The sequence below is a fragment of the Corella eumyota genome, chromosome 6, assembly GCF_963082875.1.
Source record: "Corella eumyota chromosome 6, kaCorEumy4.1, whole genome shotgun sequence".
In the NCBI taxonomy this organism is placed as follows: Eukaryota; Metazoa; Chordata; class Ascidiacea; order Phlebobranchia; family Corellidae; genus Corella; species Corella eumyota.
In genome coordinates this window covers 5058944-5084238 of record NC_137495.1, presented here as the reverse complement: position 1 = coordinate 5084238, position 25295 = coordinate 5058944, and the positions used below count along the sequence as shown (strand labels likewise).

The window sequence follows — 25295 nt, the reverse complement described above, 5'->3', positions numbered from 1 at the left end:
TAATATCGACTGCGATAAACATGTTGACAATCTTTATCGCTCGCACTTTTTCGCGAGAGATGCAGCATTTTAAATATCGATAAGCCCTTCGTGCTCTTGGGAAAGCTTTTTACGACTTTAATAATACCCGTCGTTCTGTATGCACAGCGCTTTGCCTTTGCATTAGCAGACGCCCGGCGGTCTGCTTTCTTGAGTAAGCCTACTCCCACAGGGAAGCCTTTAGTTTAGGCGCCAACATTATCATATTTTATTTAATGCGCGCAGCAAGGCAAAGAAACTGCGCGCTAGAGGTTTGGATACAGACAAGTGCGGTAGAAAGAGCGCTGATAGGAATATAGACTTGATTATTAAGCAATGTTTGCTTTGCTTGCAGATGCAACAGACTAATTCCTTCGTAAAAACGCCACTTGCTTTTCACAGAGCGCTTAGCTAAGGATGGGAGTTGTTTTGTTTTTTACTGCATGCTTTGTGCAATCTTGTCTTACTGCTGCGTTCTCTTAAATTCCAGTTTTTAGGAAAGAAAAGCGAACCGTCTGAGCATGCAGTGGGACGTGGGTCTGTTTTCTGTGACATTTTTGAGTCAATAATCAGGCCGAGATAGCGTATTTGACAGTTTGATTAAAATCGCTGAGGTCACGAGAAAGTCGCCTGTTTAACCGCAGCAGCGTCGTCATTTTATCGCTTGTTTAAAACCAGGTTGTTTTCCAGTGTTTTTATTCCCAGAAAAAAATTAAACCTGATAACAAGAAATTTGTTTAAAAAAAGTGCTGCACATTATTGAAAGTATAGAGCCTAAAATTAATTGTTGTAGATGGCATTTAATTATCTTGACATTTGAAATTGCGAGACGCAGGTTAATGTTTGCAAAGGCAAGCTAAGCAAACCGCGTTTTCCAATAGACTTTGGCATAAAATTGCGAAACTGCGGTTTCTTTGAATCGAAAAGGAAAAGTATCGAACCCGTTGTTTTAACTTGTCAATATTGCAAAACGTGCGACAAAGGAGCGGATAGACACGCCCAGCTTTACCCGAGCCTTCGTGCATGTTGATTCTGCTCTCGAAGCCTAAAGTGCTGGTAAGCAGGACCGTTAGAAAATACTGCATTCTTCCAAGACCTGCTTGGTAACGAGGAGTGCCTTTCATGTTTACTTAAATATATGGAGAGAGAGGGATAGGCCTAATGTATCAAATCTAGATTCGTATAGCTTGCATTATATAACGTTACTATTGAAATGCTTGTATCAATGTTTGCCGGGTTGTCAGTTATATCAACTCGGGGCCACGTGATGTCCCACACGGCCAGGGTAAGGTCGCAAAGTTATATATGCCTACTTCTATTGCTTGGTTACAAGTCTGGCTAACTCACTTTTCTTTGAACAGGGAGAAAGGTTAAAGAGTTTGAGTAATGTCGATGCAATATTTTTCGCTGTTCTTATTGACATTTCGTGTCTTAGTTAAAAACAGAATTAGATTAGGTCGAGGCAGAACTAAGAAAAAAGTTAATAAGAGTTAGCAATAACGATCGGAATATGATTAATCACCCAAATTTCATTCGCAATGACTAAACGTTTTTTTGTTTTAAAAAATTAAATATTTTTTTCTGTTATATTTTTAGATTGCACGAGATACAAATAAACAAATACGATATTAAGTAAAAATTCCAGGTGTGTTTCTTGTAGTTCGAATGTGAAAAAAAATACACAAAGCGGAAAGCTTCATTTATAAACGACCATAGACCTCAAGAAATTAGAATAATTGGATAAAAAAGCCTCATTTTGGAGTGGAAACCAAAAATGAAAATGGCGAACTCTGCTCAAGTTTTTACTCATCACGACCCGTCGTATGCAAGTGATTCTTTACTAAGACTGAGCAAACTTAGGCAAGAAGGAATATTGTGCGACTTGACCATCGTCGTACAAGGAAAAAAATTCAAGGTTTGTTTTATTTTTGTAGAAAAAAATTTTTGTAAAAAAAATTTTTTTTTTAACTAATTTACATATTCTTTTGCATGGTAATTTTGTAAAATAAGATAAAGCAAATTTTAAATTTTGGGGGATTAACTCTTTGTTTAAAGATAAGATAACTTAATGCATTTATTTGTTGTTGAAACGCTTTAAGCCATTCTTTTCTAATATGCAGAAAATTTACTAATTGTTTTGGCAACTTTCTCCTTTAAGCTATTATATCAGCATCTATGTATACATGTATGTGGTAAACTCATGTCACGATGTTGCATCATTTTTCGGAAAAATTGTCCAATAAAAAGTGTTCATAAAAACAGTGATACTGTTTACATTTTAGGCTCATCAAACTGTTATGGCCGGGTGTAGCGACTACTTTTTAACGGCCATCTGCGGTGGAAAATCCACCGCCTCGGTCTCGGTCTCCAACGGGGCGACCGGAAGTCACATGACCATCGAGCTCCAACACGTCACAATGCGAGGCTTTGCGCCTCTCCTAGAATACGCGTATTCTTCCGACTTAAGAGTAAACTCATCTGACGTTATTGACGTGTTGTCGGCGGCGAGTTATATGCAAATGTTCAATGTAAGTTTTTTGTTATCTGATTCTGCTTTAAGAAAATATACCGACTATTTATTTAAGGTTGGATCGTATCTCCCCGATTTTAATTGCAATTTCTCTGCCTATGATAAAATGTTAACGCTTGTTTTGTGACTCATTGCTGGTAATTTCCTTAAACAAGCAAGGAGTAAATGGAAAAAAACATGCGTTCGACAAACACTTAGGAAAACTTGATAACTTTCTAATACTTCAAGTATGCGTGTACGTCTGAATGTCACGTGATGCTGGAATGCGTGTTTAACAACGTCAACAAATATGTTTTTCTATACTCAGGTTGCTAACGCCTGTTCCGAATTTATGAGAACCAATCTGCTGTGGACTCAAGGTCAAACAAGGCTCGGCAGCCTCCCCCTTTTACCCGGCGGTAGGGGGTTACTGTTAAATGGCCACGGGGACCACCCACCCACCTTACCCAACAACTCAAGGTATTTTTGTCACTTATAGTATTATCTAAATTAATTTTTGTTTAACAACACACTTACTATATACAAACCTGTGGATATTTTTCTTTTTTGTTAATCCGTTATACAAGAATGCTGCCAAGCAGCTTACATTAAAAGCTTATTGCGACTTAACGACCATCTTGAAAATCATCAATTTAATTTTATTCTAGAACGACCAACGGATTGCCTGAGGCGGTTACGAACCTTCTGCGCGCGACTTCGGCGATGTCTGGGTCCCCCGTCCCCAGACCCAACCCACTAGGTCCCCCACCAATGCTTTTACCCATCTCTTCTGTTAACCCTTACGAAGCTGGACTACAAAAGTGGGTGGATACAATGGCAGGTTTGTGAATTAAGATTAAATTTTTAACTTTGTATATTAAGGCACAGAGCCTAACTTTGTGTTTTCCCTACACAGGGACACAAAAACTTCTCTCGCGTTTCGTGAACGGGCAAACTGCTTCTTCTCACTCCCCCTCTTCCGTTTCCCCCCGATATTCTCCTCCCTCCTCCTCCTCGTCCTTAAATCAAGCTGTTTTGGATCAACAAAAAGTGGATACAACTCCGAAGACTTCGCCCTGCCGGGAAGAAAGAGGTAAACTCACAAAAAGAACGATTTATGAGCCAGAAGTAATACAAAGGTTAAACTTTGAATAATTTTTTAGAAAACTCTGGTCCAGAAGGCAATGAAAATGAAAATGACGTCATCAAACAACAACGACACAGTCCTGGCTACATCAAGGACGAAAACAACAATAACAACAACAGCAACAACAACAACAACAAAATGTCCTACAGAAGCGGAGGCCGAAAATCGATTGCAGTCAAGCTCGAACCTTCCAATGATGACGTCATTACATCAAGAAACGACCCTGAAGGTAAGTTTGGTAGAAATCAATTTATTTTTGTTCAATGTGGTTTATTTTTATAAATTGGTGACGAACAAGGGCGTGTTGTGACATAGTTAGGGCTGTAGCTGCGACGAATAGGCACTTGAGAACGTAAAATGTGTATAAGGCTTTAAAGTTGTACGAAAACCTAATAAAAATCAGCGCGCAGTTCGATCAATGAAGTACCGCGTTTTTTTAGTCCGTTAAGTCTGCTTAATGCATGCTGGCTCGTCGAGTGGCGTTTTAGACTGGCTTTTTGGCGGCCCTAGCTGACTAAAGAACCACTTTTGGGTTAATTCGAGAACCTTCGTCACTGCGAATTTATCGTTCCTAGCAATCCCCTGCGAACTGAAGTGGCTCGGCAAAAATGCAAGTGCTGTTTAAGTGGTTCGGTTCCGTAGGCAAATTGGCGAAAACGGTTAAAAAAACGACTGCTTAAATGGCGTTGTGCAATCGTTTCCAGACACTCTTATTTATCGCACTGTTTGCTCTTTCAATACAGTTCACTTTCGCCTACGCTTTTTAGTGGAGTGTTTCAAATGCGTGATTTATATATCTTTTAAATGGCGCCGTAGAAAAAGCCTTCGCAATCTAATTAAATGCATGTTTACCGCATCTATCAAGGCCTTGTACACATAACAATTTATGGCAAGATGTGTTGTAAGTACTTCCATGTGGATGTAATAAAGCGGTCATTAAGTCAACAAGCATGTAATTATGCAGCAGGCTACGGCCCTGCCTGGCAACCCAGCCATCAAGCGTAATTTATTGATTTTTTTGCGAAAAACAGCCGCTTAATGAGAACTCTAATACGGCATTATCGGAACATGCGACGGTTTAATAAAAACTATCGATTATTTTGTTCTGTTTGCTTAATTGCTGTAGCGGATATAGCGACAGAAAGGATGTGTATTTTGCTCTGTGTAATGTGACCTAATACACAATTTAAGGCGGTTTATTTAGTGTGTCATAGTTTGTGTTGGAAACATGCATGCGTTGTCCTAGTTTTGTATTTGCCCTGTGCGTTATCTGTGAAAGTTTTAATGATGTACACCGCGCGATTAATCAGAGCCATATCGTTACTGGTTAAAGACGTTTGACGTGTATGTGTCTTACTTTCTTAGAAATGTTTTCCCAATTCAATGTAGCACAGTGAACGTTTTCCCGCTTACACTGCATACATTTCGTGTTTCGGTTATTATTTCGCTGAAATCCATGCATTGAGTCAAAAAGAGTGTCAACCGAAGTTTATGTTGTTTTGATTCGAAAAAACGCGCTTGGTTATCTTTGAATGGTTAAATAGAGCCCGCTGCAGCCTTAAGTGCTCTCTGCTAGGCGGGTAAATGCATTCCAGGATTCGTTTCTCCGCCAATTTAAAAGTAACGCCGACGTTTGCGCTTTGGTCGGCGGGAGAGCTTTCAAGTCGGAAATGCGATTCAACACACGCGAAACTCGAGTGCTGTGAAAACAGATAAGGAAATCTCGAAAACTTTGATGCTTTCTGTGTCGAAACACACACACGACACATGCGCCAAAAATCCTTTTCGTGTTTTCCAAACGCATTACATACCGCACCGAAACGTTCGTTGGAAGTTCGTCCGGGAGTTTTGAAATCTAAGTGTCACGTGATTTATGAATAATAGTCAATTCACCTGATGTACTGAAAGTGATTGTTGTTTGTTAAGTGTTAAAAACTGGTATAATGATTTAAGATTAACAAAGACAGTAACTTTCTTTTTCGGTTCGTTGTTTTAAAAATATTAAAGTGACCTTTAGTTGTTAGTTGATTAGCTGTTTGTTGTTTGCGAAATCATTTCATTGTTATTTAATCATTTGGGGAAGCGAACCTTTACACTCTACTAGACACTGACTTGCGCTTTATTTAGAAGCAAGGCCACGCCCTGGGTTTGGAAAAGGTTGACTTGTTATTTTAAGCGATTTGTAAATAATCGCCTACATAAATTACGGAAAACTTGTAGGTAAGCCTATATGTCATTTCAACCAACAACGTATCTTGTTCATTGGCATTTACGATGACTTGTTTACGTTGTAGGTCTAAAACTCCGGTGCTATTTTTGGCCAAAAAACTGCGGCTTAAGCTTTTGTTAATAATACCAAATATAATGACGTGTGCAAAGAAAATTTGAGATTACTTGGAAGATGATTTGCATTAAAGTTGACATTTTCGACTGCGCTGTGTCATATATGTTAAACGAGTTTATTTATATTTCAATGTAGGTTTGTTTTTTTAACACTGCTTTGGAATTTTGTATGAGTTTAAATGGCATTTTTGATACGGAATATAACTTTTATAATAGACATGAATGCATCATTTTGGGCAAAAGTTTACGGCTATTTTTAACCAGGCATAACCACCTCCGCGATTTTAGGTTGTAACACCTTTCCGTAATTTTAATTTGGCATAAAGTCATATTCTAAATTTAAAGCATTTAAGACACCAAGTCTTCCGTTTTACAAGAAAATAAAATAACTTAAATAATGACAAATTTGTTGGTTTTTGTCGACACAGTCCTATTTTAGACCCATACAGATCCTAATTCATTTTGAAATGCAACAAAATGTCGTACAAATCTGTGTGTCGTTATTAACCCTTGACTTTACTTGTCCTTTACGTGGTCAATTTGGAAAATAACCGATGTTTAAACGCAGAGTACATAGAAATTACTTGTATAATTTACAAGCCTAAAAGGGGGGTTTACAAAAATTAAGGAACTGGAATTTTAAGTTGTATATCAATGGATAACTTGCGGACTGTCAAAATTTTTCACGTGCCCTTTTAGTGCTTCGTGTCAATTTATATCAAACCGTTAAATTTTTGTTGCAAGAGTAAAATCCGGGTTCTGATGGCCCGGAATCCGGTTGAGTGGTCCTTAAAATGTGATGCATAACAAGAAGTGGTTAAATCAATTCGGTTCTACTCTCTTCAATATAAAAACTCCGCTTTTAATGTACTCGACAATCTGTCAAACTGCTGTGTGCCACGTCATTTAGGTTGTCGTGCTTTGCTTACCGTTAAAAATAGTAGCGGTCCACACAATAGACCCATCTATTCTTTAAATGGTATATTTAAATATGAATCATGCAAATATAAATAGTTGTTTATCTTTAGCAGCAGTTATTACACCTTAACGCGCCTTAACCCATTACACAAGTACAAATCTATATTTATTTTTGTGCGGTTTCCGCAAAAAGCCCAAATTTTGTTGTTTGCTTTGCCATACAAGAAAATCCAATTTATTTTTTGTGTCATTTGTTAATGCCTTGTGACTGGATGTTAAAGAATTTGCCTGTATGTCTTCGTGGCGCCCATAAATGGTGTGTTTCTCCATGTCTGTGTTTGTTTTTCGGGTGTCGGCATGCAAAATGTCCCGGGCAATCAATGCCACCGTTTTTGCATAAGGCAACGAGGACATCCCGACAATGCTGGGCTTTTGTTTGCTAATGCTTAATTCATCACGGCGTAATAACTGTGGTATATCCAGGAGGCAAACATGGCGTTATATTGCGGCAAGAACAAAACAGTAGCGCTGGCAAAGGCGGGTCAGGTCATTAATCAAGCTAGTTTGTCATTTTCTGCGGAATACCCCATTCTTTATCTAAAATAACAGCCAATGTCTTTGAGAGAGGCCTGACAAAGATGCAAGAGCTTGTTTGATTTCGACTTTTATTTGTGTATCGTGAAACTCGGTAAACGTGTGAAAATTGGCAAATGACAGTTATTACCGCATGATTTCAAGTAACAGTATGCATGGGAGGGGAGGTAATATCTTAATGCGCAGAAACTTAATCTACGTCCCCAACAGAAAAACCGAAATTATTAACACGCCTTGAATTGAACCAAACAATTTTTTTCCATTAGAAAAAACAAATTTTCCTGCTCAATCTTCGGTCCTGCCTGTTTGTTTTTCTAAATGCGAAAATTGTGTGTGCTTTGGTAAGGTGCACGTGCTCCCAAATTGCCCGTTGTTGTTTCTTGCACAGTACCGCGAATGCCAGATGGTATTGCGTTTGGATAAAGATGTTTACCTAAGCCTACACAGTGCAGCTGAACGGCTTGGGCAAACACAGGGTAAGGGGGGTAAGCAGAAACAGGAATTTGGGAAATTAATAAATAAATAAATAATGGGATTTAAAATTTGGAGAAAAAATTGGCAATATTTTGAAATGCTCTTTTGAACGAGCTTGGAAAATTGTTTATTTTATTGTGAATGCGACCGAATAGTTGCCTGGTGACGTAACACAAGATCACGTGACCCGTTTTCCCTTTCCATTATCATTGCACCAGTTTTCGAAACAGAAATACTTTGCGTGTTCGACAAGCATTCCGCCCATGTCTGCACTTAGGCCTCGTTGTCGAGCATGTTCTGCTAATACGTATTGCTCATTCGACCAATATTTGAAGACACGGAATAGTTATTAAGGTTATGATGATCCCCATGCCAACCCTTGTCACACCGTCAATACAGCATGCATTTATATAGCAATTTCGGTAAATGTAGATAAACAAGGCTCCCACTTGTCATGCACCGCGGCAACGGCATATGCTTTTTGTATACACAGGGTCTGAGGTCACGTGTCGTTTAGCATGAAGGCTGCCATATGCCACGGTGTAATTATCGTCGGAACTGCAAACATTGGATTTTTACGCGGCTGTGTTAAGGAGGCATGAACTGCATACTGCGCAGATGTCGGTCCACGTATTTCATCAGCATTACAACCCTTTGGTCCGATTGACCTTTGTAAATATCACGTGCTTTGACATTCAAGGTAATCCCATGCACATTTTATCCGCATTTGTAATGTATACAAAGCACGGTGCGTCATATTAAAAAGTCGTGAAATGCCATTTTGTGCGGAATTTTGCTTTGATTTCGAGCAAGTTGAATACCGTGGTGCGGGAAAATGTTAACGTTAGGCCGCCAGCTTGTATTGCCCGGGCAGCCCTGTTTGTATACAAACCTATCTAGTTGTTTACGCATGACCTATATATGCCATGCATGTTTTTCAGAAGAAACTTACATGGAAATCACTTGCGGAAACTTTCACTGGCGATAAAACGGAGCCTTGACATTCTTTGTGTCACGTTCACTTGTGGGGGGAGCCAGCGAATTGCAAAAGTCTGTTGTGCCGTGCATATATTATTGGTTTTGCGTGGAAAGGGCGTAGGCATTATCTGATCCCGTATTCTCGGAACGGATTGTGTTTTTACGCTCTCTTGTTGATATGTCAATAAGAAAACAAGCCTAAGATAGTTTGGCATTAAGATAAAGCATTAAGCAGTGCACACTATCTTATAAACTATCAAGTTTTGCATTAAACGTACAAGCTACCTTTCACGGAGTAGCCTTTTTAATTTTTCTTGCGCATTTTGTACTTAGTCAAACAAAACAAACAGTTATGACCTATCTAGGTACAGGTCAAATTTAGTGGGATTGCGCCCGAATTATCTCAGCTCTCTTGTCTTGTTTGTCATCCCAAAATGACGTCACGCGGTTATAAAATGTGAGCTGTAATGCTGACTATAGGCAACCGCAGGTGGCAGCGAATTGCGACACAAAACACGGTATTAGGTGCAGGAAACTTCGCTGTTTACCTCCAAGGCATCTTAAGTGCATTTCCCCTCGTTAGATAATCATGCAAATAGTTGGTATTTTTACCGAGCCTTCCTGGTACCCGCCTCCACGCACATTTCAGTTTCTAACGGCGTACTGTCACATTCGATTTTAAAGCTTCCGGCGACGATTGGCGCCGTCTCTTCCCTTCACTCGCCCGCTTCGTAGCATTCATTACACTGTCGGTGCTTCGACTTTCTATTTTGGTAAAGTGTTGCAGTTTTATTATTCGACTTATAAGGAGATCTCTCGCCTGCCTGTTTGTTTTGCTTCTTGGGATGGACTTGTTTTTATTTAAGGTGTAAATTGCTGATAACTTTTTCGATTTCAAGCAAGGATTATTTACTGGTTTAGTTTTTGTTTGATTTGAGAAGGTGTAACATCTTGGAAAGTTTTTTTTTGTTAAATGCGCTGATGCTTCAAATTCTTTCGGAAAATTTATTGACAAAGTTTAATCAAATTAAAAGCATGTCGCAGGATTCCAGGTACTTGAGGTGTTACCTGGAAAATCCGATGCATGTTTTAACGTCGAGTATTTTCTCTTTTCGAATTACAACCCAAAGTTAATATCGGCCATCTACATTAACCTTGCATGCACCACGAAACAACATGTTTTTCGCACTTGCTGATTACAAAAATTCCCTTGGTCATTATTGTCTCAAAATTGCGCATTAAAATCACGTTTTTTATTATTCTCGGGGGTTTATTCTATGGGTACTACTTAGTTTCGGAGCAAGTATAAAAATAACTGATCCCAACGTCATGCATACCGTCATTCTCAGTTTTGAACTTTAACGTGGTATCTCAATCAAAAATAGATTTTAAATGTCATAGGGGTGCTGGATTTTTTTCGATAATCGCAAAGTGTATTTAAAAATACAGCTAACCCAAGTTGCGTTGTTATTCTTGGATATAGACTGTACATGTTTCTATCTAAATTATCTCATTTGAATCAACCGCATTATTACCTAGTTGTACAATGATTACTATATATATACAGTCGCATTGCCCTTATACAGGTACACAAATGCAGGAACGTGATTTTTGATCCACGCACGAAAAATCCAGGTGAATTCTCGAGATGCTTTCGACATTTTGCGAAATCTAATTTCGGGCCCGTAGCGTGTGATTCATATGCATTACTTCGATCATGCGTAAAGAAAATTGCACGCTGCGGCTCGGCCCTGACGCAGATCACGCAGGTGCACGCTGGAACGCCGGGATAATTTCCCCCCCCGCCCGAGCTTCCTGTCGTCAACATATTTTTTCCGCATTCCCGGCGTGACTAATTGGACTCTAATTCGCTTAGACCCCGGTTCGTGTTCGATATTTGGATCCGATACGCGCTCTTTGTCACGTGACCCTTTCTCCCCCCTCCCCAAATAGTTGATGACGTATAGTATCAGCGCTTCCATTGTTTTAAAGAACAATTGCGGTTACCCACTGAAAATTTTTTAGCTTGTAATAGCGGGGAAAATTTGATGAGCTTGCTCCAGCGACTTGCGCTACCCGTGCACCTTAAAATAGGAAATACCAAAGATATTAGCTGACTTTTGTTTTTTAGGATTGTTTTTCGTGGAAATATAACAATAGAAGTATAAGGTGTTACGTGTTACGAAGAAGTGAATGCAGTTAGTGCTGTTGGGTCGACGATGTTACTTTCTAAATGTCTAAATTAAGACTCGTCAAGCAAGCTCGATTAAATGAGTCAATTCGTAATTTGATATTACCCGCGGACATTTTCCAGTGACAAAAAGGACTCTGTTTACAAAAAGTCAAAAATAAATGGAAAAACTCATCCCTTTCCGCGAAGTTAACAAGGCTGCGTGGTTGCACAGTTAGTCGTTTTGATCGTTCCGCCAATTGTAACTCGAGCGATTAAGCTTCGTTTATCTATGATGTCATTCCGCACGCGACAACGCGAAATGTAACTAGGCGATTTTAAGACAGTCCGGGACTATTTTCTCCTCATACAAACCCGCGTCTGGGTCCATAAAAGGTCCGATACACAATTTGAGGTACCACTCGTCATTGCAGTGTTTACGTTTCGTGTGTCTGTTCACGAAAGTCGAATTGGAAAATTAAGCCTGTGTTTAAAACACGTCTATCTAGGATTAATCCTAAGGAACAGCTGTCCTCTTTGTTGTATACCTGTAAGGTCTTATGTTGATAACAATCACTTATTTAATGAGGCGATAATAAACTGGCTAATTGTTGGTTTCTATGTGCATTGTTTGGCTTCTTTGTTAGCGCCTGCGCTTACCTGTAACCGCCTTAAGATATTGACGTCAATATTTATTAATGTCGTATTGTAATTGTTTTAAACCGTTGGTTGAGTGGGCGTGTATTTGAAATAGTACAAAAACTTTGATTGATTAACTTATAAGGTTGTGACGTTTTTTGTATAAAAACCAATACAGACGTGATAACGTAATTAAGTTGCTTTATCTTTTTTGATTCAGTCTGCAATTTAAGGATAATAACTTTCTCCTTTTAAATGTGTAATCAATTATGACGTCATTATAACAACAACCGTTTAGTGTAACAACCCTGAGGTTACCCCAGGATGTTAAAGACGTGGCATATCAATCACGTTAGTTGCCGGTTGGCCGCTTATCCATACAACTTCCACTTCTTGTTTATGCACGATTAACAGGTTCATTGCGGCCGCCGTAATTGGGCCATTACACGCCGAAAATGCGTTAATTCAAGAGCATGTGGATACGTTTAATCATGTCTCGGAAGGCCGGCGCTGATCCGTGTAGGCAATGCGTATATACAATGGCTAATTAGCGCAAATTTCGTAGTCGTGCCTAGTTAATGTATCTCCAGCGCCGAATCGGCCAACTTGTGTTAATATTCAAATCTTAATGCTTTGTTTACGCCATTTCATAATTGTGCGTCTCTAGACCACCTTCAAGAGTGTGTCTAGCTAAGGGCAAGATAATTGCAATATAAATACTGTAATCATTGTTTTTATATACCTATGTGTGGTCTTGGCTTATAATGCAACTAAATGGAATCTAGTTTAAACAGTCCACACCCCTTTAAATATGCGTTTGCCAATTTTTGCAATGTTGGTTTTTATACTTTAATACCATCTAACCTAGTCTATAAGCGATTTTATTTGTTCTCCAATATCAAAGCCACCGAAAAAGTGTATCGTTTCCCCTTTGCATGGTTTTGTTTAACAAGGAAGTCGCCTTGTCTGGAAAAGTTTAATGAAATAAAAAATTCCCTTTCGTTCGATACGTTTTTTGTCGTGACTATTTTTCGACCGTTGTAAACAAAATGACATTTACTTTAGTTTAAATTTTTTTTTTTGGTTTCTGAAATTATGTAAAAAAAATCCCAAGTTGGTATTTTTTTAATAAATATGAAAACTTGAAGACAGCTTTCAAAATTTTTGAACGACTATAAAAAAAGATTTTTTTTGTTTAAAAATTTTATAATTTACATAATTTTTATATAACTTGTTATATAACTATTACAGTTATATAACTGTTTAAAAGTAAAGCTTTTGTGATCGTTCTATTAAGATAAGTATGTATTGTAAACTGAATTTCAACCATTTTCTTTAACCTATTTATTTCCATGTATATATTCCAACCCGCTTGTTAAATATCAACTTTACCCGGCGAACCCACGTGAACTAGTGCTGTACAATTAGCATGTTTAACCAGTTGGCATTAAATGGAGATAAGGATTCATAACCTCTGGGTTGACGTCATGAGGTTCGGATCCAGACGCACGACTGCAAGAAATGCTTATTACGCGGTTTGGCAGAATATTAAGAAGAGGTTTTAGAATGGCTTTTTGTATTAACACCGAAATGCCAAAGTCGGTTAGGACGTGACGGGAAAATTGGCCATTTTTCAATTTTGCGTGACCTATCTGCATCGCGGATTTAATAACAGAGCCCGAAATTAAATTGCGTCTGAGATTTTCGCTTTATCTCGCTGTTATAAGCCTATAAAACCTGGCGTCGCAATACCAGGCTAAGGAGACCAATGCATCGGTTTCCTTTGCGAAAATCGGTCGCTGGCAGATGAGGAAATGAACGCTAGTTATAAAACTTCAATGGCATGCATGAGATAGATTGTCCAAAGGGACGGGTGTGTAAAGGATGTCGCTAATTCCGAATTGAACATGCAATTTGGATTCGAATTACGTGTTAGTCGCTGAATAGGATTTCCCTAATTAGTCTCGCTTCTTATCTGAGCGTTCAGTATTGTGTTTCTTATTATCCGACCTAATCATTGTTCCAAATCCATTAAGCCCTGAGATTTGAAACTCCCAAGACGATGGATGGTCTCAGACGGGACTGATGCATTTTGCAATCTGTTCGACGCTTTGTTATACAGCGCCAAACGGTCTCCGGGGATCTGTCAACACCTATTCAACTTTCTTAGACGTTAGTAACAGTTTCGGGCCTCGTTTTGTCTATTTTATTGCGACGTGTGAAATTGCTCCATCCTGTTGGAAGGCTTAAAGTTCTTAACCGCACTCATTATATATTAATGCTGTAGAAGTGTTGACAGATATAGCAAATAAGTGAGAGTTTTGTGCTTATGAGGAGTTAAGCCCCAGAAATCAATGCTACTCGTTTCATCAAGTTTTTGTGATAGCCACGTGGTAAGGTTGTCAACAACACGTGGCCGAACGCCTATTAACACACTTAGTACATGCACCCTCTATTAATTACCCGTGCAAGGCGCCAATACAGAGCCTGCCATACGACGCATCACGGCACTTCAATGCATAGAAAGTCATAAGCGATTTGGGCCTCTATAATAAGTAAACAGGCCAAGGCGTTACCCGGTTATGTCTTAGGGAGCCAAACGGCATGCAATCGCGTGAGAGGAAAGGCCTGTTTAAACCCTGTCAGGAAATGAAAAGTTTTGCCAATGAATGGGGCGGGTTGCGCGTAATGCAACTTAACGCAAAACAACGCCTGACTTGAGCTGCATGGTTTCGTCGATGCTTTTAGGCTCTTACTCTTAGGTCTAATTATGCTCTCAAGAGCTATTCGTGGCGTATAGGGCGGACTGTTTGTTTCTAGCCTTGGTAGGCTTTCGTGTTCGATGTAACTAATCATTTAAACTCTTGATGTTATGCATCGCCTAGTTTCAATGCGGTGCACGCCTTTTCTATTTTGCGTTAGAATGCGTAATGGCAATGACGTGAGCCTCTTACGTCACGCGTCGCTTGGGACACACCTGTATGCTGCTTCAATCCCTTGGCGCGGCCTTGAAATTGCTTGTTGTGGGAACGGGCAATTTCCTTTTTCGTTTGTTTTTAATTCCTAATGCGATTTGTCATTTGAACCTCCTTTAACGTGTTTACAATTCCGCGCAACATTTTCCAGCGTGAAAAATGGCGGTTGTATTTAAGGAGATAGATATCTTCATCGTGACACCGCATATTTAAAATACAGCAATATCGAATCCAAACTTGTATTCAAATATTTTAAACCAGTTTAGCACCAAACGCATTTGTGTTTATCAAACTGCCATAAAATTGCGTTCCTGCAAAGCCTCGAAGCAATATTTCGCAGTTATATAATATTAATAAAGTGTTCTATTTTGGGTTTATAAGCCGACTGGAGTGTATATACTTAATCTTGCTTATATATCATGCAGAGTACTTTTATAACGACGCAGTCCGGGAATGTATAAACAAGTCATTAAAAAGACCTGTTTTCCTGGAATTTTGAGCCTAAGATAAGGGCTTTGCAAGCCAAAAAGCCTTCGACATTTAGTGCACATGCATTTGCGCTAAATCTCTCTGCCCGGATGTTATTTTTGGCCCTGTGTCCACAAGTAACTCTATATAGAAAGCGTTTTTACTCGCACCGTTGCCTTTCAATTGATACCTCGTCACCCAGCTGCGTTATTAAGTGGCCTGCTTCTTATTTTAGCTGCGCAAAAGTTAAATATTATTCGCGGTAGGCTAATGTCTGGTTGGTTATCAATGCAGATACGTCAATTACTTTCTAAAAGTCTGTTTTTTAATAGAAATGATTTTTCTTTTTATGGAAACACGGTGGTGAAGTTATGTAATGCTTTTAGGCATATATGATAATTTCAAAAGAGGCCTCTTATATTTAAATTATTTCGTTTAGGATTATTTTTTACTAATAAAGTGGGTTGCACTTCAAAGCGACCGCGTCGGTTTAAAAACCCAAGGTTTTCTAAGCGTGATTAATTTGGGTCCTGCACTTACTTGGCCTTTTGGAAAACCCAATGACGAGACAGTTTTCCATTATCCCACACAGAAAAGAAAAGCTATTTGTCGAAATTTGCACGGAGTAAAGTGATACAGGACATAATAGGAAAGCGACAGTTTCTTTTTATTCTAGTTGCAACACAATACATGCGATCCCGTATATTCACAGTAATCAGCACAATGTATCGACGCGGTTGCTGACAGTCCCGCTTTCCCATTTGGCAAAAGTCTGCTCAAATTAAAAGCGCCGTGGATAAGGTTACTTTAGTGTAGGCCAGATAACAACGCTTTGAAAGTTTGGCGACGCTGTGTACAGCTTTCCGGATAGTAAAGCCACTCTGCACAATGGATGTTCGTTACAAAAGACAGAGCGGTAGCATTCTTGCGACACGACATCACTGCTTCTTTATTCGTGTCTGAGTCAACAACGCGTTGCCCTGGCGACGCTTGCTACCTCACATTGCTTCTGTATTGCCCTTTTTTTCGATGGTTAAACCTCGCGTCATTGTGCTTTCTGTGTAGCCGCACTGGCATGCTTTTGTACACGACTTGGTTGTTTTTGTTCGTTATACTCACCCACACACACACGCGTAAGCACGCTGCTTCTTGTATCAAAACCCCTTTCAATTGAAGCCTTTTGTTCGCGCGGGAAATAGCATGCCTGCGCACAAATGTATTTCGATATCTCCGCATATGTTATTATACAATGGATTGTTCCAGGTGCATCAACACAATTGTAATCGTCGGTTATCCGGGGAAAGAGAAAGCTGTTTTGTCCGCTACAAATTGGCCTGGCGAAACACGCGTCTTTTATTTCTAAATCCCAATTTTCGTGAGAAGACACAACGGCGGTGGACGAACTGTCATTAGGCTGTTTAATAATCATTTTAACCATTTCTGAACACGCATAATACTGCGGCGACGACGGGGTGCCATTTTCTCGGGATTAAGGTTATTAAAATTGGACAATGGCGGGCTTAGCAGTCCGCAGTGTGCATCATCGTTGTTTGATGTGCTGCTAAATTATTGATTCGTTGTTCGTTGCGGCCTATTCTGTTATTCAGCACTGCTGTGCCTACGCAACGGCACAACAAAGGGTCGATGGCTAAAGCCTCTTCGCAGGTAATTTGACATTTGGGACGTTATTCGCCTAGCAGGGGGTAAACAAGTCTGATAAATGCAAATCCAAGCGTTTTGTGTCCGTCTTAGAGCGGTGGCTCCACTGGATTATAAACAGGGATGTATGCGATTGTATTTGAACTTTAGAGACTGCAGTAAAACTCCTATTTTTCAGCGTAAATAACAAGTTAATCCGGTTCCGTTAGGAGATAACGTATGCGTGTGTGGCATTTCTTGGTATGTATTCATTACACATTATAACACCAGTCGCTGCATCGCTGATTTTAGCCTAAACAAAATGCCAGCCGCAGTGCTACCTTCACTAGCCATGCAGAAACTTTTCGCGTAAACAAAATGTATTTTCGCCTTTCTGACTGGTTAGACTATGATGTCATTTTAAATGGTGCAATATTGTTATCTAATTGAGCCGCTGAAGTATTATTGGAACAATGACGTGATGCTTATAGCATTATGTTGAATGAATTATTACCGTTTGTTAGGGAGAATATTAGCCGGGATTTTTTGTGATATTTACAGAAAAAATGATCTGATGCCTGTATTAGACTAATTTGTATTCTAATCTGGGTTTAAGGTAGAAAAATTGTATTTTGATTCGAGATCTGCGCTAGACCGTCGCGTATTGGTGTGACTAACCTCTTGTTCAACTTTCCAAGGAGATTACAAACCATTGCCCCGATCCTATTCCCACGATTACAACTCAAACTTGGTATTTCGGGCAACCCCGTGTGTTGGTTACGGTGTTGGCTCGGCAAAATAGCACCCCACGCGTACAAGCGTCATTCTTAAAATCAGTGTGGTTATTTTTGGAGCTATGAGTGAAACGGGATAGGGGGGTTAGACGTAAAAAGACTTACTACGTAAACTGCGTCAATTTGTATTTAAATAAATATTTTTAAATAAACTTTATTTATGGCATGTGCGTAGAAGGCCTGATATTGCATTCAGGTTGTGTATTTTTTGTTCTAAAATAACCCAGGTTCTATATTTACCAAGTGCAATTACGCAGTTTCTTTGTGATGGTAATGTGTACGAAATTTCCGTTTAGCCAAGTTAATTTAATTTCGGAATTACCAAGATCCTGAAAAATTTTTTTTACATCGCAACCAATTCAGCTTATTACAAGCATTTTTTAATTCCTGTAAACATCAACGAACAAGCATTCAAATCGCGGATTTTTTACACGTCAATCAATCATAGGCTAACAAATGTGACACTTCTCTAAACCTGTCTTATTATCCTTAAAACTTAAGGTGATAATAGTAGGCGGGTTGGTCAACTTTACCACACAAAGATAGGCGTGTATATTGACCAAAGTTAACCGTATGAGGCGACCTATTGCTTTGTTGCCCTTCCTAGGTCAATATTTACAGCGGGCATATACGCTAGCATGCAATAACTATTTGGTTTGTGTCTTACGTCACGTGATTTAAATTGGTTGTGTTTACGCCTAGATGCTTTTTAAACTTTTTTGGCTAATGAGGTTTAAATGTAATCAGAACGTTTTTTAATGCAATACAATACCAAACTCATAGGAACCTTTTAAAAATGGTTTTGTAACAAATTTTATTTTGTAAACAGCTTAAAAATGACAACCAAAAGGATTTAAATAGAAGGGCATCGCGTGTCTTTTGCCAATTTCCATACTCAAAACATAAACAAAACAAAAGTCGTTATTTTCTACAGTACCGGGGTGCATATTAATAATTCGCAGTCAGTCGAGCGGAATTTTGAGAACACTGCCAACGCAATTTGTCGTTACGATGCAACTGGCTACTGCCTGGCAACCGCCCAGGCTTGCCTAAATTTTCCATTCCAGCCCTCTTTAGTCTTGTCGTACATCTCATTTCAAGCACCTAGCTGTTGTGGCCTGTTGTTCTCAGCCTTTTGTATTGCGCGTCGTGTTTTGCGAATGCGGGCCATGCGTATTGTGTAACCTCATGGATTAATGCTTTCGAAAGCGTACGGACTGGGTGCGCTTTGTGTTTTTTCAGGACCGCGTTTTTGTTTTCGCTTTTAAGAGCAAGGGCTTAATGCTTTTCAATTGCGCTAGCCCGTTTGAATTGAAAGCTGTCTCTGCGTACCTCGTGTGTTGTGCTGCCTTTTCTTTTTACAAAGCATTGTATGTCAGCAGTCTGGCTGTCGTCGATTTCCAAGCAGTCGTTGGTATGTGAGCAAGTGAACCTTTTCACGTTCGCGACCCTTTCTGTATACAGTGGATGTGAAATTGGACACGCTAAAAGTCGAGTTTTGTTTCAGTTCTATTGTGTTCCAATGGTCCCAACGCATTTCGACATGTGATTAAATCAAGTGGATAATGTGTTTTTGTGAAAGTGTTTTTTTAAACGGGCGTTTTAGAGCATACCTATTTTGCGGTTTAAAATTAAAAAGATCATGTTTATTTGGGATTTTACAACAATCCTATTTTAAATAAAAGTTTTGCTTACAAAAATGTTGATATTGTGGTCAATTTTGTTAAGATTATATTTAGACTGATCAATATCTAATTTTATCTGCCTAACCCGCCCGTCTATTGAACATGTAAATTTATCGAAATTTCCCAATTCCATGATAAAAAACAAAATCGCCAACAAGGTGTTATATAACTCGGCTCGGTTTAGTTTAGACCAATATCGTGATTAACATAGTGTAAAATCCTGTATAAAAAAACACCGTTTTACAAAATCATGGTTTACGTCAATTTCAAGAACTCGACACTTCGGTGATTTTGCGTAACAGTTACACGGTATTTTTTATGCATATATCACTCAAAATGCGTTTCTTCTAACCACGTGTTTTTTCCGAGGTTATTTTTATCCCTTTTGTGAAAGACGGGCGCCGAAAAAGGAGTAGTTTTTGTATCTATACAGTCTCAACTGTTATGTGTAATTTGGCTGTGTTTACATTTGGTTTTCGATACCGGGTTTTTGGGTAATCTCAAAATTTGCCTTGGCGGAAAGCACCGATAATTTAGGTTCGCAATTACTCAACTGTTTAACGATGATGTCACCTAGCCAGTGCATAATGACTACGCAGATTTATTTATATAACCGTGAACTTAAAATACAGTTAATTAATTTTTTTTTTCGTGAACCTAATGAAATTCCGAAAAATCCGTTCAAAATGGCTAACAGTGTAGCTTTACTCCATTGCGCCCACCACCGGTTATCTCCGGTTACAGATCGGCTTACAAAACTGTAAAACTGTTTGAACGACTTGTTTCGCCCAATTGGCATTTTCTTTGTCGCGGATGTGTCTAAACAGCATTATCTCAAGTACTCGTATCCACTTAAGGCTTAGACCTTTCTCGTTACGGTCGTGTTTTTCGATTTTCGACCTCTTGAAATTCGGAAACTGGCTTTAATTTTCTGTAGCTTGTTTAATATTGAAAAGCATGTAGGCTTCGTAATTGAATTCGTATAAATAAAATAATTTGTAAATAAATAGGTTGTGACTAAAACACAATGTGCCAAAAAATTAAATACTTTACTTATGTTTATTTAAGCCTTGGATGTATATTAAATGTGTATGTTACAGTGTTACACAATAAGTAATTAATAAAAATTCACTGCGTAACAAAATACGTGGTCTTTCAAATTAAAATGACTCAATCAGCGACAAATAATTACTCAAGTGTGTTGTGCGCTTACCCTTATAATCGCCGTAATATCACGGTCATTAATACGACAAAACGTTAATATTTACATTCGATTCGCCTCCTAATTAGGCACGCGGGCGCCTACAGTGTGCATTGCTCGCGTATAATAAGAACAGAAACCATTAAGTTTGGGCATTTAGATTGCTAATAGTCCATTTCCTGCCTGTATAGCGGTCGTTAGAGCATCTAATTGTGGCGTGGACCTCGTGATTTGCATGTTTCGCTCGCAATTAATGCTTCAGCCGTCGGCACGACTTAGACGCGAACGCCGCGCCTACGCTATACACATACGGCTTTGTGACGTCACAAATTGTGCAATTCTCGTGACCACGCTTGGTCGGCACCCAATGGCAATTTAGCCTGAAATGCGTAGGTTACCGGCTACCGCAGGTAATTGGTAAGCCCTGTACCATATAGTTAGTTAGTATTCCAGGTTACAAGGCTCTTTGCAACATTTACTAATACATTTGTAGTTAACTTATTTTGTTTTATTTTGTCACAGAAGGAAGACGCAGTCGCCCTAGCAACCCCACGTCACCGGAAGATGCGGAGGACTCCTGGCAGTCGCTCCAGAAGCTTTACAACTTTTCCAGCAAACCGGAAAACAATATCTCGGTAGCGAACGAGATAAAAAAAGATTCTTTTAACAGAAACACGATGAGTCCAATGACGCCTGCTTTCTTTCAACAAATGGCTTCAAGGAGCCCAGCAGGAATAAGTGAGTTAAACATATTGGTTAAGTATATTTTTAATTTATGTATGGTTTAATGTTTAATTTTAATAATTAACGTTGTTGTCTTAAGAGGTTTATTTTTTATAGTCCTAAGTCGTTTAACCTAATATTTTCTCTTAGAATCGGTTCTCGAGAAAATTGGCGACACTAGCGCTCTCCAGCGGTTGGAATCAGGGATTTCTATGGTGCCGAGAATGAACAGTTTGAGCGTCCACACTGCACTGTTGCAACAAAGACAAATGCTCGCTCAGCAGCAGCAGCAACAACAACAAAGACATCGCGAAAATCAAATGAACGACGAACCAGAAAAATTAGTGCCTGAGTTGCCAGCCGTGGTGAGTTAAATGACTGTAAATTAAACTTTAAGCTTTAGTTCAACGTTAAAAACATTAAAAAAAGTTTTTTTTTGGCTGCTTTACTTATGCTAATTGGTTGGTTTGCTTTTCACAGCCTCCCAGTGGCCAGTACATGAGTGTTAGAAGAAGAACCTTACAATCAAATGTACCCAAGCCTCACCAATGCCAAATTTGCGGATCAAGATTTACAAGGTAGGTTTATGGCAACCTCGTATTTATTTAAAAGGGACTTAAACTAAAAATGCTGTATGTAGTTTTTATCATGATTATATTAAATATTCTCAAGGGCTGCTTTTTATTTATTGTTAATGTAGTACTATATTTTAATATAAATTATGTTTTAGATTCCATAACTTGAAGCAACACATTAAACTACACTCCGGCATCAAGCCTTACGAATGTGACGAATGTGGGAAACGATTTACTCGCAATTACACTCTTCGTTTGCACAAAATGAAAGTAAGTCGAACAATTTATTACTTATCCAACTTTAAATTTAAAAATATTTGTAATTTGACGTTTAGTTAATCCTTAGTTATATCTCCAACGACGTCGCTGTGTAAAATTTATTAACTGTCGATTTACAGCTTCTTTTCTTTTCTGCCTTTCTTCTAATCTGACCTGCATTCTTTTCGACCTTTCTGTTTCAAAACTGAAACTTTCTTTCTGTTATTTCTTGTTGGCCTTTAACAAGGTATGCTAGTCATTTTTATCTTTACTAAACAGTCTTAACTGCTTTCCGATTCCTCAGTGTTAGTGGTATTGACTTAGCTATCAACTTAATTGCATCGGTCCATAAATATCACCTTGACAAACAAACCGTTAGAAAATTCGCATCTTAAAGGCCATAAATTGTTTTCATTTTTAATCAATTTAACGACTCGGTAACTCGAAAAAGTTCAATTTCGCGCGAACTAATAAAAACTTGTTTAAACGGTTGTTTGTTTGTTTGTTTTAGCACGTAGGACTAAGAAACTTCCGATGCGGGACTTGTGAGGCTTCGTTTACAAGTTTGGGCGAGTACCGGGCTCATCTTAGAATTACAATGCACTCTCACATGCCAGGTAAAATTAATATAGAAACTTGCTACATTACTTAAGCAACCAGTATATAAACATAAACTTTTAGCTGTTACAAGGTTACTTAATTAACTTTTTGATTTTAGCCAACGTGAACGGTGGTTCCCCACAAATACTTGGCCGCATGATGGAAGGGTCACAAGGTATGGGACGGGGTCTGGACGGACCCGAAGACCTGAGCAGCGCCCACATGCCCCCAAACCTTAAATTCGGGCAATTTGATTCGACTATGCTCGCTTACGGGATTGGCTCGCCAGCTAGTAGCGGGGGAGGGGCTGCCGGGGAAGGTTCTACAGGTACTATCTCACCCCCTGGGTTGCAGAACGCGTCACACTCAATTGGGGGCAACGACATGGGACCGGGGGATTCACCGAATCGTAGTGACCGGTCTCGTTCCGGTTCACCACAGGATTTGACAACAAAGAGAGCCTATTCAGATACTGAAAATCCTGGTAAGTTGAAATACTAAAAACTAACAAAAAATAAAAATATTTGGATAATAAAATCTTTAAATAGTTAATAATCCATTTTTTTGTTTAGATAAGTCATACGGATACCCCTCTAAATACAACGCAAAAAGTGGACAAAGGTCGGCACCAGTTTCGCCCATAAACGGTAAGCAACGTTTGTTTGTATTAAACTTAATACCATTTTGTGTTTGATGGTATATTACAGTGTTATAATGTCAAAGAAAACGAGCTTCATTTCTTTATATGTTTTTTAACCTTGATTTTATACGTAAAAACGTTGATAATACAATTTAATATGTTTATAGGTGTGCAAAGTTATGGTGAAAGCCCTAAACGTCGTCGCTCTAATGACATTACGTCGCCTGTACATTCTGACAACGAAGAAGCAAGGGCTGTGAGTGTTGACGAACCTATGGCACTGGTGGTAGACCCAGGCGCGGCAGAAGGTCACAACAGTAATTGACTGCCCGAAGCGAGGCCACTATTTCCTTTCAGAGTAAATTTTCTACTGGTTGATGCACAAAATGTAGCTTGAACTTTTAGACTCGTAGTTTTCTGTGTTAGAATACAACTGAAGCCTAGAACTATTAAAGAATAAAAACCACTTTCGAAAAAAAAACAATTCTGAAAAAATGTAAAATGAAACAACAGTGTGCCCTATACCGTACTATGCCGAATTCCTTCATTATTGTTGTTTACTTTTTTCGCCAACACAAATTGGTGAAGCAATTCTATTCAAAAGTTTAAGTTATTTTTTTGTATTCACTGTATGCAGTGCGCGTAGAACTGTGAAGCTCATATAACAATATCCGTGCCTTAATTTACCACTTATTTATATATTTCTACTAACACGAATTTCTTAAAAAATCAATACTGTTAGCCTATAAAGCGAATCAAGGTCTGGTACCTTTTGAATTCATGCTAAGTCGCCTTTAATATTTGCTTTACTGTCGCATACTATTGCTTCTGTATTATATTATATAAGGAATTATATATCATGTTATAGTGTGCTTTGTTATTTTTGTATTTGATACACATTATATTTTGCTTAGAGTCGTATTTATTATAATTTTTTTGCTACTTTTGTATGCTTTTCTACTCGAGTCGGTTCTCTGTATATTCATGCAATTATTTTTCTACATAAACTTATAAAACACAACGATGTGTATTTGTAAACCGGTACTGCCTAAACATTTTGGTTTCCCACAATATATTCGTTAAATTTGCACTTTTTATACGAACACGCACAATTTTTTACAATACTATTAACCTAAATCCCATCATGAAAACGGTATATTCAAACTTTTTGCACTCTTTTGTAATTTCGACACAAATTTTTGGTTGGTTTAGCCTACTCTGAAAACGTGTCTTTTTATAAACTGTTTTTTTACCATATTTTTCGACTTAATGGTACTTTCTCATATACGGTGCTAGAATTTGCCAATTGTGTCTACTATTCTGTATATTATCACGTGTGCTTAGTTAATATAGTAGTTGTTGTTAGTATTAGCTGCTTAGATAACGTAGTACGTTTTGAGGCCTTTACATTTTGTTATGTGCTTTTTGATATTGAATGAAGTGCCTATCTTTATCCAGGTTCAATGCGTTATGTTCTTTTTAGTTGCTAACTTTTTGACATATTTTAATAATTAATACTTGCCTTAAAACAATTCAATGTGTTTTTTCTTTACAATTTGGTGCCTTAAAATCTTATAAAAACTTTACCCCTAAATAACACTAAATTTTGTACTTTTCCGGTCATATGCGTTTGAACCATGTTTTGTTATATTTTGCGAAAAACTGGATATTTTGGACAATTTTGAGGGCTGTGCTATGTTTTCTGTGTGTTATAGTTTACGTTGATTGATGTTCCATAAACGTATTAGCATTCCTGTGCCTAATAAATAATTATTTTGTGTCAAAATCTGTACTTATTATAAAAAGAAGGTACAAAACGGAGTATTTAGTTAACTAAAAATTATTTTGGTAACAACTGTACTAAAAATAGGCCACAAACAACTAAAGCTCGTGGTTTGGCTATTATAGTCGTAACACTATCTTTGAGGATAAACTAAATATGATGTTC

The 25295-nt window shown here is 38.5% G+C and overlaps 1 protein-coding gene across 1 annotated transcript; it reads left to right on the top strand.

Moving 5' to 3' along the window:
- Positions 1 to 1619: 1619 nt before the first annotated feature.
- LOC145755556 (uncharacterized) lies at positions 1620 to 25101 on the top strand. Its single transcript, XM_082571795.1, has 14 exons — positions 1620 to 1933; positions 2301 to 2546; positions 2856 to 3007; positions 3196 to 3368; positions 3444 to 3620; positions 3691 to 3903; positions 21074 to 21289; positions 21425 to 21639; positions 21755 to 21852; positions 22005 to 22119; positions 22619 to 22724; positions 22826 to 23191; positions 23280 to 23354; positions 23515 to 25101. The coding sequence occupies exons 1-14, from the start codon at positions 1793 to 1795 to the stop codon at positions 23670 to 23672; spliced, it is 2451 nt and encodes an 816-aa protein (XP_082427921.1). The 5' UTR covers positions 1620 to 1792; the 3' UTR covers positions 23673 to 25101.
- Positions 25102 to 25295: the final 194 nt, after the last annotated feature.